The sequence below is a fragment of the Aureobasidium subglaciale genome (assembly GCF_000721755.1).
Source record: "Aureobasidium subglaciale EXF-2481 unplaced genomic scaffold scaffold_21, whole genome shotgun sequence".
Classification (NCBI taxonomy): Eukaryota; Fungi; Ascomycota; class Dothideomycetes; order Dothideales; family Saccotheciaceae; genus Aureobasidium; species Aureobasidium subglaciale.
This window is the reverse complement of record NW_013566974.1, coordinates 338,251-356,360: the sequence shown is the minus strand read 5'-3', so window position 1 is coordinate 356,360 and position 18,110 is coordinate 338,251. Positions and strand designations below refer to the sequence as shown.

Sequence of the window (18,110 nt, the reverse complement as noted above, 5' to 3'; positions counted from 1 at the left end):
TCGGTTTCGTGTTCGTAAGTACGAGTGTCAGCCTTCGCGAGACAACCAACCACTCCTGCTCTTTTGCGGAAGAGAACAGGGAACGATTTCAAGACCGAGGCTTCTAGTCGTTGTCATGCACCTTGCAAAGAGAGGGTAAGGTACGTGCATTCGTGAGTAAGTGTGGTGACTCTGAACTTCTGACTTTGCGCTCCAATCCTCGGTCGGACTGAGACGCAGCCAACAGACGTCGCTTCAAAACCACAAACTTGAATTACCTACAGTTCGATTGATAGTGATGGCCACAATACTCTTAGATATCAAACAAGAGTCATTGCATCCCTATGCTGCTCCAGAATCTGATGGGTCACGCTGACTTGGATACTATTACCCACAACTGGGTTCACAACGATCATGTTCCTGATCCAAAAGATCGGCCCTTCCCGGACTTCAACCTGGTCAAGCAATGCCGGGACTTCAATGCAACACTTCGCTGGGCAAAGGATAATGCTATCAAGGATCTACCCAAGGTATGGAATGCGTTGAGGATACCTCCTGGAATGAAATTTGTACCTGATAATGGTGATGGTTATGCATAAAGTCGGTTTTGCCAGAGACAGAATGAAAAAGAGATTTTCTGGGTTAGACAGTGAACAGCAAGGCGCGTTCGTAGATTTTCTAGCTAGTCCATCTATCAATGTATTTGTGCAAAATCTTCTCGGTCCTTGCCTTAGCAGCCTGTTTCTGCTTGTCTGTGCGCTTGGCCAACCATTTCGGCATATTGAAGAAAGGCGGACAAACGTCCAGCAAAAACCAATAGATATCAGCGAGATCGGCAATATTTTCAATCTCTGCGGGCCCATTCACGCCATGCTTCTTCAAAGCTGAATTCCATGCTTTAGCCAAAGTCCAGTTGACTGGGCTGTCCTCGGTCTCTTCAGGCAACAGGTCATCTTCGCCCTGCCCAAGTTGAAAGCGCCTCAAACTTCGCAGAGCTTCATCTTCAAATGGTCCAGGCACAAGTCCACCAAGTTCCATGAACGAGTAGACGAACTCGTCCGCTGGGGCAGCAATATGAGAGAAGTCGTAATCCAACAATCCGGTGATCTGCAATGTCTCGGGATCCACCAAGATATTGTCAAATGCTACGCATGGGTCAGTTCTGGGAATAATAGATGTTTATAGAGATACTGACAAAGATCTCCATGCACGAGGGTGGGTTTGAAGCCATCGAATTTACCAAGCAGCGCTTTCCAAACAGCGGACACGCTAAAGTTCTTTAGTCTTTCTAGCAAATCTGTGCCCTTCCACCCCTCAAGCAGTGGAGTTGTCGCGGCTGATGATGTCTGCTTCACGAATATGCCATGATACATCTCCGAGTACTTATGGAATGGTCCTATCGACCACAGTGTAGAGCGCCCAGTGACAACCTCGCCATTCAAATCGAATCGGAGTCCTCCGAAGCCTGCGACTTGGGGGTCAAATCTCTGTATCTTCGCAAAGAGCTCGGCGACCTGATCTACCACAAACGTGACCTTATCTGCAGGAAGCTTGGTGGTATGAGCGCTCAATTGCTTGCCTTCCAGATATTCTTGTGCAATCCAGCCAGAACCTTTGCCCGCAGGCTTCCAGGCATAGACTTTGGGAACAATCGTACGAGGAGTTGTCGCCAGCGCGCGACGCATGAGGGCAACAGCAGCTACTTCGTTCTCAACGCGGACTTTGTCGTCCAACATGGCTGCCGGATTCGAAATCCGTATGACAATCTTCGTCACAGATGGATCCAGCGGCGATGTACCAGCTTGAGGCGAGATCTCAGCGTTACTGTGATGCTCGCCAGCGTTTTCCAGGTGCACTAGATGAACATAATTGTTCGAGTCGCGGCCTAGCGAGGAAACAGATTCGACCTTGAATGCATCGTCAGTCGTATTCGGTCAATTGAATTCGGTTATATTGACCTTGCGTTGCAGTCTTTGTTGAACGGCCGAATTTATGATGGCCAATCTCACCTCAAGCTCGTCAACCGACTTCGCCTCCGACACCTTATTGACACTCATGATGTTGGCTGTATGGAATCTGTAAATTCATGAACGGAGACAAGCCCTTGCTAAATAGCCGGGGAGATTGAACTATCGATGTTGAAACATACGCAACATCGTCCGTGCGTATCATCATACAGTGCTGTACGCGCGAGAACGACGATCATGATAGAGCACTGAAGTTACGCACGAGAACAACGAACATGGGTGGTCTTGGCGGGTGCCAAGCCACAGCCGCATCCTCCAATCGTCCCAGATGCATAACGCTCCTATGTCTTCATTACGAATAAGGCAGGTAGGTGCCTCGTATCTTCTTGGCGGTGTGCCATAGTCTCCTTTTGCTTGGCATCACATTTCTCGACTGCTTGTCAACTTTGTCAGCCGAGTGAGACAGTTGATTGGTAGAAATGCTTGGTTCTTGATTTACAGCATCATCTTCCCCTCTCCCATTCCCAATTCATCATGGCTCGTACGGTGATACAGCGCGTCTTCCACTGATGACCTCGGCATGTCCATCCTCCTTCACAAGATAGATGTCCTCATGTCTGACACCAAATTTGCCCTCCAGATAAATACCAGGCTCAGCTGTAAATGTCATTCCAGGACGAAGCAAAGTTTCATGGTTACCCTTATTAAGGTATGGTGACTCGTGGGCCTTAATACCTATGCCGTGGCCCAGTCTGTGGGTGAATGTGCCTTTGTAGCCAGCATCTTCGATGACGTTTCGAGCAGCAATGTCGACGCTGGCGGCTGTCCCATTCCGCACAAACATCTTGCCCGCTTCAGTTTGAGCCAGCAGCACGATGTCCCAGACTTTCAGCTTCTCGGCATGTGGCTCGGTGACCTCCTCTACTGGTCCAGACAAACGTAGTAATCTGCGAATGAGAGATTCCTGGGGAGGGTCAATAAAGAAACTTCTGCAGATATCACTGCTATATCCAAGGTAGTGATATCCAGCGTCAATCAGTACCATAGTCTCGTGAGTCAGCACTTTGTCTCCAGTAGCGAAGCCTCCGTGCGGGAGAGCTGCATTGCTGTCAAATAAGACAATGTCGAAGAAGAGATCAAAGCCGATGGTCTTGAGTGTGTTGTCGAGAATTTCGATGACTTGATTCTCGGTCAAGCCAGGCTCCAGACATGGTCGCATTGCTCTGATGCCTTCGATGCTACCAGTATTAACAGCTCTTAGGAGCTCAATCTCAGCAGGAGTCTTGGTTTGGCGGACTGCCTCTACTTCTCCTCCGAGCCCGACTGTCTTGAAGCCGTTGGCGTCAAGTCCACGTACGAGGAAATCGCGGATCTCCTCATCAACCATGAGGGTGGCGTTCTTGTGAGGAAAAAGTTGTTCCTTGAGCGTGGCGTATGGGTCCCAGTGTTCCTCCCAGGTAATGATGTCGAGCTCGTCTTCTGACGGGATACCAAGCATTCTCACTCTGCCCGCCTCGAAGCTGGGGGAGAGGAAGCTAGTCTTTGCTTTTACACCTCCTGTTGAGTTGTCGACCGAGGGCTCCACTATCATCAAGAATGGTCGCTCTTCCGGCTACAAGGACGTTAGTACATTACAACAGTAACAGGGTCAGATTTGCAATACCTCCCAGGGCTCCCACTGTGGCTGCGAAATGTTTGCGTAGTATTGGAAGGTGTAGCCAGGCTCAAGAACGAAAGCATCGACACCAGAAACATGCAAAGCTTTGGCCAGATTATCACGTCTGTCAAGAAATTCCTGTGATTTGATGGGGCGGGCATTCTCTAGGAAATAGAGATCCTTGTGGAAGTTGTCTATTGAGCATTGCTGGACGCGGTCAAATTGAGTCTTCGTCGCAAAGGGGTTCTACTCGCTGCATTAGCAACGAAAATTTACCATGCTTGGGACAGATATGTGCATACACCAGTCCATGTCAGGTACAAGGCTGCGGTGGCAACAGCGATCCATATCTTCGACCGAGGGCGGGCTGTTTTGCTGTGTTGAAAGCTCGGCGAAGATGTGTCAAGCGATTCGCTCTTCAGATCCACTGCCATATTTTCCGAATATACAAGATGTAGATTCGACGAGACTGAGATAACACTGGAATAAAATGCAGTATTGGCCTTCAAAGCGCGCGGAGAGTTGCCGGGTTAGCAGGCCGGTCCCCCGCCTTCGGGCAACTCAAGCACCGGAATGGGCAAGCCGAGCGGGCCGCAATCTCGAGATAAGGATAGCTTCAGCTCATCAAGATCCACGGAAACATGACTCCAGCCCAGAAATAACCATGAGGCCATTCCGCGATAAGATCAAACTTAGTTGATGCGATAGGGCGACGCTTGGACAAGCCTGTACTGGCTTCCGGATGCCGCAGCAGATTGTCCATTCTTGCCCGGCTCCAATGAGGACTCGTCGAGCATTGCCCGATGCAAATCAAGCACTCTGTACCCCTTCATATCCAGCTGAGCCTGGTGGGAGGGCGAAGATGCCGCGTAGGATTCGTACATATTGACTCCCATTTCCAATCCTGCTTGCACAATCCTTTTTCCCTTTGATCCGTCCACATAAGTGAGCAAATCTCGCCATGGCCTCGATAGACGTGTTACCACACTCGTCTGAGCAGGCTGCACCTCAGAGTGGCTCGAAAACAGACGAAACAAAAGATGGAGCGCTGAGAGTGGTTGAGGTCATGGATATCGAGGAAGGAGAAACGCAGAAAGCCTTCTACAGCAAGGGTTCGGCCATCATGATGGTTGTATTTTCTGGTCTTGCCATCGGCTCAGATGGCTAGTGAGTAAACCTTCTCTCGTACCGAATGTACCGAGCTGACCTGAAAAGTAACGCTGCCGTGATTGGCAACGTCGAACTTCTGCTCGCTATTCTCTACCCAGATTCGTTAACAAGCTCAATCTATACACGACTGTCCAATGCATTCTTGATTGGCATGATTGTGGGTATGTTGGGCTTCGGCGTAGTCTCTGATCAGCTCGGCCGAAAGACTGGTGCTGTAGCGACGACTGTATTGCTGGTTTTGGGAATCGTATTGTCGACTGCGGCACATGGTACTGACGAGACCGGTATGTTCTGGATGCTTATCATCGCTCGTGGCATCGCTGGTGTCGGAGCTGGTGGTGAATACCCTGTAGCCGGCGCTGGCGCTGCTGAGAGTACCGATGAGAGTGCCGGCATGCGTAAGCATCGTGGATTCATGTTTGCGATGATCGCAGATCTATCTGCTTCATTGGGCTACGTTTTTGGTGGGCTCGTGCCTTTGCTGCTCTTGCTTTGCGTCCATCAGAGAGAGGACAAGTACGACATTGTGTGGCGACTCAGTTTCGCATTGGGCTTGATCCCACCCGTCTCGATCTTCTGGTTCCGATACAAGATGGCAGTCTCCACAGCCTACCGTAAGGCTTCCATGAGAAAGCAGAAGATTCCCTATCTCCTGGCAATCAAGCGTTACTGGAGACCTCTTCTTGGAGTATCATCGACCTGGTTTCTATACAATTGGATCGCCATTCCCTTCGGCATCTTCTCCGGAACAATAACGAACCGTGTTAATGCTGGTGACTCACTCATAACCAATCTGGGTTGGGGTGTGGTGATCAACTGCTTCTACATTCCAGGCCCTTTCATCGGCGGCTACCTCTCGGACAAGATTGGACGTCGCAAGACTATGGCGCTAGGTTTCGCACTGCAGGCTGTCCTAGGCTTTGTCCTTGGTGGGGCTTACGGGAAGGTCGTAAATATCTTTCCGCTGTTTGTGGTCATGTATGGGATATTTTTGACCCTTGGTGAAGTCGGCCCTGGTTCAACGTGAGTAACGCGAGAGTGAAGCAACCGTGGCTTTACATCTTATCTCCCAGTCTACTGATGAAGCTTGCTGACTCCGATTCTTAGCGTCGTGCTTGCTTCTTCGGAAAATTTTCCTACAGCTATCCGTGGACAGATGATGGGACTCTGCTCAGCCTTCAGCAAGGCTGGAGCCGCTATCGGCACTCAGGTATTCACACCCATCACGGCGCATGCAGGTGATCAGGGGGCGTTCCTAGTCGGTTCAGGCTTCGCCGTGCTAGGTGCACTGATAGCATATTTCCTCATACCCGACGCAGAAAGGAAACTGGAGAACGAAGATGAGGCCTGGAAGGCGTATCTGGAGCAGAATGGCTGGGCTGCTGACTGGGGCGACAATGAGACTCAGGATCCGAAGGGAGCGGTAATTGACCAGCGTGTTTCGTGAAGAGCTACTCAACTCTCGATGAGTCATAGCCTGCCATTGTAGGCAGAAGCGCCAATGTATCTATGATAAAAGGAGATGATTCACTTTCAGAGACTCATGCTCTGTGAAGATTGGTGGCGCAGGAGCGACTCACTCGGGAACGCCGACGCGGAGAGGAGAAAACCGTGAGTAAATCACCAAAGAGTCGGAAGACTTCTCGGCTTCCGGCTGGGTAGCTCTCAATGACCTCTCCAACCATCTTCGCGTCGGCTCAGCATTATTCCTCGATGATGATGAAGAGTTGCCGAGTTTGGGAACAGATTCGCAAAAAGATCGCATGGAGTTCGGACCCGCCAATCGAGTCGGCCGCGATCTGCACGCCGAACTCTACCGCGTTCAGTTTACAACGACATATTCAGGATGAGAAAGATAGGTCTATGGCGTGAACATATGTACATACGAGAAGAAATGGAGCGCTGTGCTCTCTGACCGTGCGGCTTGCCTAAACGTCGCTCAGTTGCCTGTATAAGCCACAAGCTTCAGCGCAGCAAACGCGTAGCCACCACCACATCTCACATTCGAGCTATTAGGTATCATATAAAGCGCTCGTGTATTATCGCAGAAGCCGAAGCCATATACGACTGGATTCCCGTTGGGCGGTCCGCTGCTTTGACAGTTGTAGAGATAAGTTCCTGCATTACGACCTTGATTTCTGCAAGTCACCGGGTAGGAAGCCGAAGATGGAGCTTCAATGTAGATCCTGTTATCCGCAGCACCTGAGTTTGGCTCGTAGTGATCAACAAGGGTCTGACTAGGGTCGCGCCATGACCGTGGAGCTCCCGCATCGTCGATGTAGAAGGGAAGCGCGGCATTGGGGTCTGTGGTGAATTTGACGGCACCAGAGTCTTCGCGACTGATGTAAAGAGCATTGTTGCCCGAGCTGGCGAGAAGGAACAAGGATGGCAGGCTAGTGTATGTTGCGTAGGCTGTAATGGTTGTCGTGGTGGAAGTTGTCTGGGTGACAGTCGAAGTAACGGGTTGAGCTTCAACACTGCAGGCATTGGTGACATCCGCCGGTGCAAAGGTGGCAAGTGCACCTGCTCCATCTACCGTGCTCGAGCTTGCCGTAGAAGAGTTACCCGAGACGTCTAGCTGACGTGGCTTCAAGGGCTCTGGTACAGCTAAAGGTGCAGGGGTGATTACACTCCTCTTGCGCTGACCGAACGCAACTGTCATCGTTGAAGTAGTCGTCGTACTGATCACTTCGGTCAAAGTTGTTGTTGGTGTGCTGTATGCCAAAAGAGAAGAGCAGTACGGCTGGAGCGAAGCGGACTGAATAGTATCCCTCGCTTCTTTGAAACCGCAAGATAGAGCCGCACCAACATTGGTCGAATCATAAGCAGCCAAAAGCCTTACATTGTTGAAGCCAAGGCTCAGCGGTTGCCAACCACCACCTGGCTGGCCCTGACAGTAAGCAGTGATGGAGTAGCTTCCAGTCCCGTTGTATGAGGCGGTAGTTGTAGTATTGAATGAGACAAAAGCAGGACTATTGCTGTCATACCGCACGTAGCTGAGAGTATCATGCTCGGTACCCTTCACTTGGATATCGCAGCGTACACCGCTGGGCAATCCAGTCGGATAATTCAAGAGGACATCGTAGCCAACAAAAAGCTGTTCGCCCATGTAGAGCGTCACGCCAGGTTGACTGATTCCCGTCCAAGCATAGCCGTTGACGAAATTAGCGTTGGGAGAGACCGATAGCATGCCGGCGAATGCATAGCAAGATTGCGAAGCATTGACTGCAGAGGAATTGAAGACAACGTCGGAGCTCTTGCCTTGAGCGAATTTACTCCAAGGATCAACTGTGTTGGCTGCAAAAGCCCCGTTAATAAGCAAGTTCTGGTTGACAGTGTGCGTTGGGTAGGTAATGGCTGCATTCGACTTTAGGGGCACTGCTTTGAGAATGACGCTTGTAGTATTGCTTTGTGACATGGCAAGATATCGTGAATCGCCAGAGCTGACCGACCAACCTTGGAACACATCAGGGGAGCGGGAAGACGTGTATTGACAGGTGAGGGCGAAGTTTGTATCCAGGCTGCAGCTGAGCGGAGAATTGTTGGAGTCGCCAATGGGTGCGACGACGACAGACTGGCTCTTAACAGAGAAAGCCTGTGTGTTTCCCGACAGGACCGAATTAAGTCCCCAGTACACATAGCCAGTGCTACAATCAAGCGTAAAGTTGAGATTTGTGTAGCCGACGCTGAAACCGACGGCAGTAGCACCGTTTGTTAGACCCTGCATCGGAGTACCATCGATGGCCGTGTTGGTTCCCGAGATGTACAGCTGGAAAATCTCGTTATTGGCGATAGGAGAAGTACAGACCGGACTTGGTTTCGCAACGGGTAAAGCACTTGATGTGCTTACATCAGTGCTTGATGAGCCACTCTCAGAACTAGAGGACAGGGATATGTCTGAGACCGTCGAACTCGGATCGACGGTGCCTGGTGACTTGATCAAGGTTGATGAAGTCTTCCTATTCGGTCTGGTCGTGGTAGGCAGTACAACAGATCTCGGCTTGGTAGACGTCAGGGTAGGGGCAGCGATCGTTGATGTTGACGATGCAGGAGATCCGTCATCGCCTTGTGTCGATGTGGTAGCGAAATCACCATCTGATGTTTGAGTCGTCTCGGCAGAGCTTTCATTCGTAGTAGAGGTCGGTGCGGCTGACCCGTCATTGTCCTCGGTGGTAGTCGTGGCAGAGCCATCATCACTGGTAAAGGTGGTTGACGGAGATCCGGCATCGCCATTGTCTGAGCTTGATCCGCCGTCGTTGCCGTCGGAACCATCATCTGAGCCAGGAGCTGAAGTGGGTATGACCCGAGTGGACGAAGACTTCCTCGAGGATATGCCCTTCCCTACAGTGCCTGTGACGGATGGCGATGCCGATTTTCCACTCTTCAACACGGACGTCACCTTTCCACCTCTGGAGGTAGTTGACGATGAGGATGCTTTACCACCAGACTTGGATGCGCTTCTGGATGGACTCTTCACGGAGCTCTTGACCGAAACAGCACTCTTTGTAGAGGCTGACGTTGTTGTCCTCGCAGTGAGCTTACTGCATGCAACACCAATACAGCGACGGCTGGAAGAGCTTGAGACAGACGTTACCTTGGTGGTTGCACTCTTCGACGAGGACCTCTTGATCGGGCTGCTCGTTGTCGTTTTAACAGAGCTTTTCGCCGAGCTTTTCACAAGTTGAACTGTCGTCCTTGTCGTTGTCTTCAGAGTGGTCTTTGGTGACGTCTTGACCACCGATTTCGCAGTCGTCTTAGGCGCAGGCTTAGTCGACTTTACGATTCGTACCACAGGTAATTGTAAAGCAAGCTTCATCTCTTGTGATGCCAAAGAGATACAGTTGCAAGCTGCAGTAAGCTCGTCTGAGGACATGCCCTGAACAGGGGAAACATGTCGTTGACTGTGGAAAGTGTCAGTCGGCTGGCGGTAAAAGGAAGTTCATACACGCTACGCACCCATTGAGCCACGTATTACAGAGTCCAGGCTGGCTTTGAGCGTTGAATTTGACCAAGGCCACGTCCGCCTTGTTGCATGCTGAAAAATCGTCAGATTGTCGTCCTTGGAAGCAGCTTTGAATGATATTCACTATTCGAGCTAGTTGTAGCGATGTCATCATTGCCAACGGCAGCGACAATGCCTGCCAAGCAGATGGGAAAGACACGTTGAAGCAACATCTTGTCGGCGAAGAACCAGGATGGTAACCGAAAACTCCCGCCACACAGTATCGAAGGACAAGCAAGACTTTATCAAGTCTTACAAAAATATTGCCCCGAAACCTGGACGCATACCATACATCCGAAGAGAGATTGCAACCACAACGGCACTGTCATGCTGAGCAAGAATCGAAATATCTTTCTTCTCTCGTAGCCAGAGGGTTCAACATCCTCATCTCGCTAAGTCAATCGAATTCCTGATCTGGTCGGACTTCTCATCTCCTAGGCTCAAGATGGCAGGGACAACATTGAGAATCTGCTCGGCGTATCTGGTGGCTCCTTCGAGGCTTGATGTCTGCTTGCATCTCAGCTGAATAATTGCAGACGTTGTAAACGGAGAAGGCGTGTTGTGGAGTTCTGGAGCGGAGAGACCGACAAGGTTCTATTGACCACCGGTGCATGGGTAGGGCTACATCTGCTTCATGAGCATCTGGGCAAACATGCGCTGCTTATTGGCCTAGCGACATGGAAATTTGCGTGGTCTCAGGGTCAAACGATTTCGCAGATGCTCGGGGTTGCTGTGCGGATGTATGAAGCAACGACCGGGATGCCTAGGTCTGCGTTGAACACGGAGCCGTTCATGGAGTCTACTGAGTGGAGATTCAAAGCTTATGGCTCTTTGACTCATCGTAAGCGATCAAGCAACCTGCTTGTGAGAACGGAGCCAGGGTCCAGCTCCACGCAAAGACGGTCAGGGTGAAGGCGCACATCTACTTGGATGCGTGATAGCCATGACAGCGACATGTTAGAACATCATGGCACTGACCACATCTACACAAGAGTGGTGAAGAGGTCGCTGTCTCGCGACTTGGGAAAGAGGAAGCCGTGAGCTGAAAGAAAACGTCTTTGAGGGGTGCATGCCAAGCACGTCTGGGAGCTTTTCGACATTTGTCGAGGAAAGTCTCGTAACGTTCTATACATCCTGCCAAGCTTGTCGCTCTCGCGAGGCAGCGCTATCTCCATTGCGCATCTTGTCATCGCAGCATCGCTAGGGATAATCGAACAGACTTGATACTAGATTGTCATCATTGGAGGAACACTGCAGAATACATTCTGTGAACCTCGAGCGGGTAGGACTTGGTGCTCTCGGTCAACTCTCGGACGTTCTTTATCATAATCTTACTCCAGAAGTTTCCTCGCCGGCTGTCAGAGCTTATACTCTTGCTTGTCTTTTGTTCGAAACGGCTTTATTTCAGCTGAACAACGTCTTGAGCCTTCGCAGACGTTTCTCCATCTCTGAAAAACCCATGGACTCTCTATGCTCTGTCCCTGGAGGGTTAATTGCAATGAAAACGCTCAACGGCAAACTACACTGTGGAAGTTGGAGGCGAAGGTAGAGAAGATGGAATATCATCACGAACTCTGAGTCGCTTATATATTCGATGGCGCCAGACATGCTGCACAAAGTAGCAACGCTGTCTGCGCCGACTCGACCCAATCCCTAGCCAATATTTTGGCCGTCCACTCTTTTTCACATTCGTTATCCGGCCTGTTCAGTCGGCATCAATCGAGATGTTGAGTCTTTCGACTCTTCTCACTTCGCTCATATGGGCTCTTGCTTTGAGCCATTTCGTCGAAGCAGCGCCTGCTTCGAAGCCTTCGTGCACTTCCAATGATCCTGCTCTTGTCGCAATCAAGAACGACTTCGGATCACCCCTGGCTTTCTGTCAGTGGTGGTCCGGGGCATCATACATCCCGTCTAGCCCCATCGATGGTGTTGCTACTGCCGATATCAGCAGGGCCTGTAAATGTATCAACTCAAATCCCGCGCTTCTTGGTAAAGCCACAACGACCGCGATGGCCTCGTCGACTGGCGTAAGCAAAGTGCCAAACCTGGATGCACTTCGAAAGCTGGTCGCTCAGCCTCTTCCTTTCTGCAAGTTCTGGTTCAATGCGTAGGTGCACTCTACTCTAGCTTGTGAATTCATGTTGCTGACCATCGCCCAGTCCTGTGCGAAAGGGTAGTCCATTCGTCGCACTTCCTGCTCCAGTGGTCTCCCAGGTCTGTAAGGTGGTTACTGCTACCCCCGCACTGGTGACCAGTACTTCGAAGTCTACCAAGGCAGCTTCGACTAGTAAGAAGACACCATCGTCTTCCTCATCCACAACCAGAATCTCAAGCTCGACCAAGGCTCCATCCTCCTCAGTGGCTACAACTGCGAACGCTGCACCAACTAGCAAGGTCTCCAGCAGCTCCACCAGATCTACTATACCTTCATCCAAGCCTGCTATCTCCTCTGTCAAAAGTGTAGTTAAGTCAAGCTCATTGACCTCATCGTCCTCTTCATCGACCTTGTCTTTAGCGTCAAGCTCTTCAAGCACTCTGACTTCTGTGGTGAGTGCACTGCCTACGCCGGTTGCGGAAGGTACGGTGTTCACTGCTTCGGAAGTCACATTGCCGCCAGCGCCTACTGCTAGCTTGGGAGCTATCGCACCACCTGGACTTGACCTGAACAATGTCGAGAATCTGACCCCGGCCCCTCAAGCGGACCTGTACTTTGCTGGCTCTCACAACGACGACAACTCCACTACATCTGTTGCCAAGGTTGGCGTTGCGTTTCAACATCCTTCAGTCGTCCTTGACCACACAAGCTATATCAAGAGCGTTCATTGCGACAGTTCGAGCATTACCATCGTATTCAATGACCTTTCGGCATATCAACACTCAAAGACAGAGTGGCAGATTGATGGCCACTTGATTCTGGTCACGTCCGAAGACTCTTGCGGTGCGAACGGAACCAGTACCATGTTCATAACTCAATCATTCACATTCGACGCCTCCAATCTCATTGCAGTCGGTGCAGGCAAAGAGGCTAAGCTGGCTGACATCTTTGACACTTTCGACATGGACTTTGGAACAATCACAACATCCAACACTTCTGCTCCAAGCTGTGGTCCTATGAATGGCACCACCGATGGCTTCCCTTCAGCTGCTTGTGGCGATTCGTTCGACGCGACCATTGACCAGGAGCTTGGATACTACAGCGGAGATGCTTCGGATGCCGAGTCCGTCCTTGCGGCTATCGCTCCTACCTCTCAAACAACACTGAGCAAAAGAGGAAAATCAAAGTCCTCGTTGCTCGGCAGTCTCGTCAGTGGGGCTAAGAAAGTTGCCAGTAGTGCCGTCAAGACTCTCGCTGCACCAGTAGCAAAGGCAGCCGAGAAGCTCTTACCTCCTGCTATAGTAAAGGCTGGCAAGGACACTCTCAGCACGCTAAAGTCCGCAACTTCTGCTGCCCTGTCGTTCATCCCCCCTATCACTCTTTCGAAATCTCTGACGGTCCCCTTCAACCTGGGTCCCGCCCAGAATGATCCCTCGCCCTGGGGTATGCAGTACAAGTTTTTCGAATACAGCCCAGATGCCAAGAAAGATGCCTCCATGATCGCCGCTACGCAAAAGTCGCTCAACAGCATGTCGAAGTCACTGAATGGTGTCTCGAATCCTAGGCCTGGTATCCAGATGTTCTGCGTCGATTGCGGTATCAAGGGTACATTCCAGACAGTTGGCACCGTCTCTGCTAGTGCGGCCAAGGGCGTCACTCGTTGTGATGTCAGCCTGACTGGTAACCTGTATGCAGGCGTCTTTGTCGGCGTCAACGCATTCGCAGCTTACGAAAAGAACGTTGACAAGAATCTACTGAACAAGGGGTTGCCGTCACTGTCCATACCCGGCGTGGCTGTCATAGGACCTAAGCTCACAGTGGCTATCAACAGCAATCTCAAGGTGCAAGCCGCTGGACAGATGCTTGTTGGTGCTTCGATGAACTGGCCCAGCATCAACGCCAAACTAGATCTCCTCGACAAATCCAAGTCGACCCAGAGTGGATTTACTCCTGATATTACGAAAAAGTTTGATGCTTTTGGAGATGTTACTGCCTCCGCTAGTCTCTCGCTGCCGGTCACGTTCTTCTTCGGAGTTGACATTATGAATGGCGCATACACAAAGGGTGTCTCCCTTGTCGATGTTCCAGCCGTGAGCGCATCGGCCGAACTCGCCATTGCTGCAAGCTATGGTACCGGAGCTGCTAACAGTGTCACCAGTTCTACTGGATGTTTTGGTATCAAGTACGGCATTGATCTCTCCAACGATCTATCAGTCCATCTCCTGGACGTCAGCACTTTTACTCTAAACTCATACAAGAAGAACCTAGGTAGTGGATGTCTCGGACGCGCTGTTCCTACCGTAAAGCGATCTTCTTCCTCGTCGGCGGCCCCGACTTCCACAGAGGAGTCCACTCCCGATGCCACTTCAGATGCCGGCACCTCCACACCGACTGATGACGCGGGATCCAGCCCATCTTCCGGAACTGACAGCGGAGGTAGCGCGTCTACCACCGTAGATTCGGGAGACTCACCTGCGCCTACCGATAGTAGTAGCCAGCCCACCACCTCTGACTCCGGACTACCCGATGCCGGAAGTACTCAAGCTGACAGTGGAAGCGCGCCTACTTCGAGTACTGTTGCAGGTAGCGCACCGACGTCTAATGCTGGTGCAAATAGCGCGCAGACAACTTCAAACGTCGTCTCGTCTAAACCTGCAGTCGGAAGCGGTGCTGCAACCACACAGCAGTCATCATCTACAACCACAACCACCAATACTGCACCCACTCCGAGCGCTTTGAAGTGTGGCGACTTCTATACTGCAGATGATGGTACCTACTATCAGGTACAATGTGGCTTCGACATCCCTGGCCACGACATTCAACATGTTCCTTACTCCAACTTATCTTCCTGTATCGATGCCTGCGCAGATTATGGCTCAGGATGTGCTGGAGTCATTTGGGTTCAACGTGGCCAGGATGCTCAGAACTGTTGGTTCAAGAGCTCGGTAAGCAACAAAGGAAGCATCCCTTCGGGTCTGACTCTCTTCGCCGCTACCCCTGTCAAGTATGCTCCAATGGCTTCTTGCCCAGGTGCAGATGGTACCACCTTTGTCGACGCCCAGAATCAGGTCTATCAGATCAAGTGCAACACTGACCTTCAAGGCTTCGACCTCGGTGGTCTGACTGGCTACACAAACATGGAAAGCTGTGTAAACTATTGTGATGGCAACATCGACTGCATTGGTGTTTCGTATGCTTACAGCGGCACTTACAAGACACCCCTCTGCTACCCCAAGTATCAGATCACAGATATGCCGCTCAATACCACCAGATTCAGATACAAGGTCGACTCTGCTGTCAAGATGAACAGACCAGCCAAGAAGGCTCTTGGCTCTTGTCCTTCCATTGACGGTTCAACCTTCTACGACAAGGCAGGACTGTACTACTCTATCAAGTGCGGCCTTGACTACGAAGGCAATGATATCATCCAAAAAGATGGCGTCACTACACTCGAGCAGTGTATCAACGCTTGTGATGCTACCACTGGATGTACTGGTGTCGGCTTTGCCCACGATGGCTACTACGGAAACAACCCTGGTTGTTACCTGAAGAGCGCCCAATCAAGCAACCCCATCAACAGTACTACTGATCTCTCTTACATTGTTGACTCCGCCTTCTTGATCAGCGGACTGGTGAAGAAGAGAGATGTGCCGGTCGACGTGAAGGTCGTTTCGTCGTCCTCTACAGCGTCCGCCCTAGTCTCGCTATCTTCTACCGTTAGCAGCAGATTAGTCAGCTCCTCTGCAGCGTCGTCATTCCTAACATCGACATCTTCAATACTATCTTCGACGTCTCCTACAACATCGACGAAGATCCCAACGAGTTCACCCGTGACGAGCACTGCCAGCCTCACTTTGAGTAGTTCGAGCACCATGTCCCGCTCCTCGACCTCATCATCTGCGAGTTCATCTGCAAGCGCAGTAGCCGACAACTCCACCAACATTGTCATCACGGACACCACCTTCCAATTGCAGCTTACGTCATCTGATGATGGTAATTTGCACATGTCCCCGAACTTCACCGCTGCGAATTTCGCCTCAGATGGAGTTATTGCCCTTGGTGACTCTGACGGCGATCTCTTTGTCTACTACCCCGATATGATGTCTGCTTACGGAGCCTCTCGCTTCCGTCTTGCTGGCTGGGGTGAGATTCCTCATGGTGCGCGTTTGTTGACCCTCACACCGTTCAAGAGCGGCCAGACTACGGTTCTGATGGCGGTTGACACGCTTGGCAACTTCTTCTTCCCTGTTTTGTGTGCTTTCGAGACTGCACAGCAGGCAAAGGTCTTCCTCGTAAAGGATCCTACAGCCGATCTCAGCTTCATCGCGGACCCTGCTCTGAGATTCATCATGACTGGTGGTGTTGTCAGTCAGTGCACTTCGCTTGCGCTGACATCCAAGAGTCTTCAGGCACTGGCGTAGAGTGAGTGGCTCGTTTCGAATTTCTTTTGTCATTGCATCTTTGCATATATCTTTCGTAATGTCTTAGTCTGTTGAAAGAGATTCATGTATATACATTCTCACCACCCTTTGTTGTCATGCCATGCAGCGCTCTTGAGTCCTGAATCAATGTCGTCGTGGAAAATGGTTGAGCCCTGCAGACATTATTGCACTCGAGCGCCGGAGCAGATCTGCTCTCACTTACGAATTCAAAACACTGTGGCTCGCGTCCGAAAGCGCCTGAACAACATCGAAAAGATCAGAAAGCACAAGCGGGTCGTAGGTCATCCAGAGACGCACTCTGGCGACCGCAGCTCAACCTACCACATGTCCAAAGACTGCGTGAAACCGACTATAATCCCTCCACACATCCTCTGGTGCAACTTCGACGGCGAGGCTGAGCAGTGGCTCAGACACGAAACTGTACCATGGTGGTTTCTGGGTGGTTTCATCAACTACCGTGGTCAGATCACAAAAGGCGATCTTCGGAAGCGCAACAAAAAGGACAAAAGCGGTCGGACAGGGTTGCTGTGTCGTCGCTTGCTGGCTTGCTCAAGGGAGTATCCGATGAAGGATGGGAAGTTAATCGAGCAATTTGAATACTTTTACAAAGCATGGGTGCAGAAAAACAGAATCAAACTGGGACTGGTAAATTGCGTTGAGCTGGGTACGCATGGCTGTCGTGCCGACCTCTTCGCAGAACAATTACTGACAACTCTTGATAGAGCACGACCCCGAGCCTGAAATTACAATCACTTGCGCAGCAGAAAAGCTCTACCGAATGATCTTTAACGAGAAAGAACGCGAAGCGCACGTTTCCACCCTGGAAGTCGATAGAGCGCCTGGAGTCTTATCGACCTCTGGTTCTGTTGACCCAGGTGTCTGTTTCACAAGCATGCAGCAGCTGCTCATCCCGCTCGACTCTACTCCTGCATTCACCCCGCCAACTGCTCCTGTCGGTCTAGGCATTACCTTCCAAGTCACGCAACAACTGGTCCTTCCCTTCCATCCTGGCCCGCGCTCGACTGTCTCAGGAAACTCATCTTCGTCGGATATGGCACTACCGTTCAACGACGATGTTGAGATGAAAGACCACTCATTGACACCTTCTGCTCCCACAACTCTTATCTTCGCACTACGCCCCTCGTCGGTCAAAATCAGCAATCCAGGACTCAGACCTCGTGCTGCCGTCAGAACTTTGGAGTCGCCGTGGAGCTTCCCCTTGCCCAGACGCTACGATTCAATGTCGGCGAGCCTGAACGAAGAACAGGCATCTTCCGACATGATTGAGGAGTAAAATCTCTGTACAAGCTCGCATTGAGTCGACTGCTCGTTGACGGACCCAAGAAAAACGAGAGAAGGAGAAGCGGAAGAGGTGAGACTTTGGTTACGAAACCTGATTCAGTTGATCATCTCTGGCCTGGCGCCCGCGCTCATCGTATCCATCCAACTTCCTGATCGTTCTGTCATCAAAGCGGCGGAGCTGAATGGCGTGGCGGATGAACTGGTACCTTTGCTAGCTCTCACTCACACTCGCACTTGGCGCTTTCTGACCATACATGTTTCGATTCAATTTCATCTTCCTGTCGTGCTCTGCAAAACGCTGTGAAACTCTGGGGTCTGCTCCGCCGAGTTGTGAGCTTCTTTGTTATAAAGTGTTGGATTTGACAGCGCTGTTGGCTCACCTCCAGTACATTGTGCAATTCTTTGTCTCCGCTACTATTCATTGTTCTGTCCGATAAATCCAACACATTCTCGTGTAGATTGTGTGAGGGAGCTTTTAGCACATAATGGCCATGAG

General features: G+C 51.0%; 6 protein-coding genes across 6 annotated transcripts; 3 read left to right on the top strand and 3 right to left on the bottom strand.

Moving 5' to 3' along the window:
- Nucleotides 1–614: 614 nt before the first annotated feature.
- AUEXF2481DRAFT_43007 (uncharacterized protein) lies at nt 615–2,221 on the bottom strand. The gene is made up of 3 exons (XM_013485543.1): nt 1,941–2,221; nt 1,175–1,889; nt 615–1,124 (listed from the first exon to the last, which is right to left on the bottom strand). Exons 1-3 carry the CDS (start codon nt 2,034–2,036, stop codon nt 658–660), a joined length of 1,278 nt encoding a protein of 425 aa, XP_013340997.1. The 5' UTR covers nt 2,037–2,221; the 3' UTR covers nt 615–657.
- Nucleotides 2,222–2,478: 257 nt separating this feature from the next.
- Nucleotides 2,479–4,037, bottom strand: AUEXF2481DRAFT_7642 (uncharacterized protein; the record flags this gene model as incomplete). Its single annotated transcript, XM_013485482.1, has 3 exons — nt 2,479–3,558; nt 3,610–3,849; nt 3,906–4,037. 3 exons carry the CDS (start codon nt 4,035–4,037, stop codon nt 2,479–2,481), a joined length of 1,452 nt encoding a protein of 483 aa, XP_013340936.1.
- A 632-nt stretch (nt 4,038–4,669) lies between these two features.
- Nucleotides 4,670–6,220, top strand: AUEXF2481DRAFT_47913 (uncharacterized protein; the record flags this gene model as incomplete). Its single annotated transcript, XM_013485559.1, has 3 exons — nt 4,670–4,770; nt 4,819–5,796; nt 5,881–6,220. 3 exons carry the CDS (start codon nt 4,670–4,672, stop codon nt 6,218–6,220), a joined length of 1,419 nt encoding a protein of 472 aa, XP_013341013.1.
- Nucleotides 6,221–6,712: 492 nt separating this feature from the next.
- AUEXF2481DRAFT_32147 (uncharacterized protein) lies at nt 6,713–9,948 on the bottom strand (the record flags this gene model as incomplete). The annotated part of the gene is made up of 3 exons (XM_013485507.1): nt 6,713–9,674; nt 9,730–9,808; nt 9,861–9,948. The coding sequence occupies 3 exons, from the start codon at nt 9,946–9,948 to the stop codon at nt 6,713–6,715; spliced, it is 3,129 nt and encodes a 1,042-aa protein (XP_013340961.1).
- Nucleotides 9,949–11,499: 1,551 nt separating this feature from the next.
- AUEXF2481DRAFT_7639 (uncharacterized protein) lies at nt 11,500–16,291 on the top strand (the record flags this gene model as incomplete). Its single annotated transcript, XM_013485481.1, has 2 exons — nt 11,500–11,882; nt 11,935–16,291. The coding sequence occupies 2 exons, from the start codon at nt 11,500–11,502 to the stop codon at nt 16,289–16,291; spliced, it is 4,740 nt and encodes a 1,579-aa protein (XP_013340935.1).
- Nucleotides 16,283–17,959, top strand: AUEXF2481DRAFT_82275 (uncharacterized protein). Its single transcript, XM_013485581.1, has 2 exons — nt 16,283–16,976; nt 17,035–17,959. Exons 1-2 carry the CDS (start codon nt 16,376–16,378, stop codon nt 17,604–17,606), a joined length of 1,173 nt encoding a protein of 390 aa, XP_013341035.1. The 5' UTR covers nt 16,283–16,375; the 3' UTR covers nt 17,607–17,959.
- Nucleotides 17,960–18,110: the final 151 nt, after the last annotated feature.

What these genes read in the sequence shown, in the direction of transcription:
- AUEXF2481DRAFT_82275 (XM_013485581.1), top strand. Translation starts at nt 16,376, where the DNA reads ATGTATATACATTCTCACCACCCTTTGTTGTCATGCCATGCAGCGCTC. An exon ending in GGTAAATTGCGTTGAGCTGG is followed by an intron (nt 16,977 to 17,034) that starts GTACGCATGGCT and finishes AACTCTTGATAG; the next exon opens with AGCACGACCCCGAGCCTGAA.
- AUEXF2481DRAFT_43007 (XM_013485543.1), bottom strand. Translation starts at nt 2,036, where the DNA reads ATGAGTGTCAATAAGGTGTCGGAGGCGAAGTCGGTTGACGAGCTTGAG. An exon ending in TTCAACAAAGACTGCAACGC is followed by an intron (nt 1,890 to 1,940) that starts AAGGTCAATATA and finishes GACGATGCATTC; the next exon opens with AAGGTCGAATCTGTTTCCTC. An exon ending in CCTCGTGCATGGAGATCTTT is followed by an intron (nt 1,125 to 1,174) that starts GTCAGTATCTCT and finishes ACCCATGCGTAG; the next exon opens with CATTTGACAATATCTTGGTG.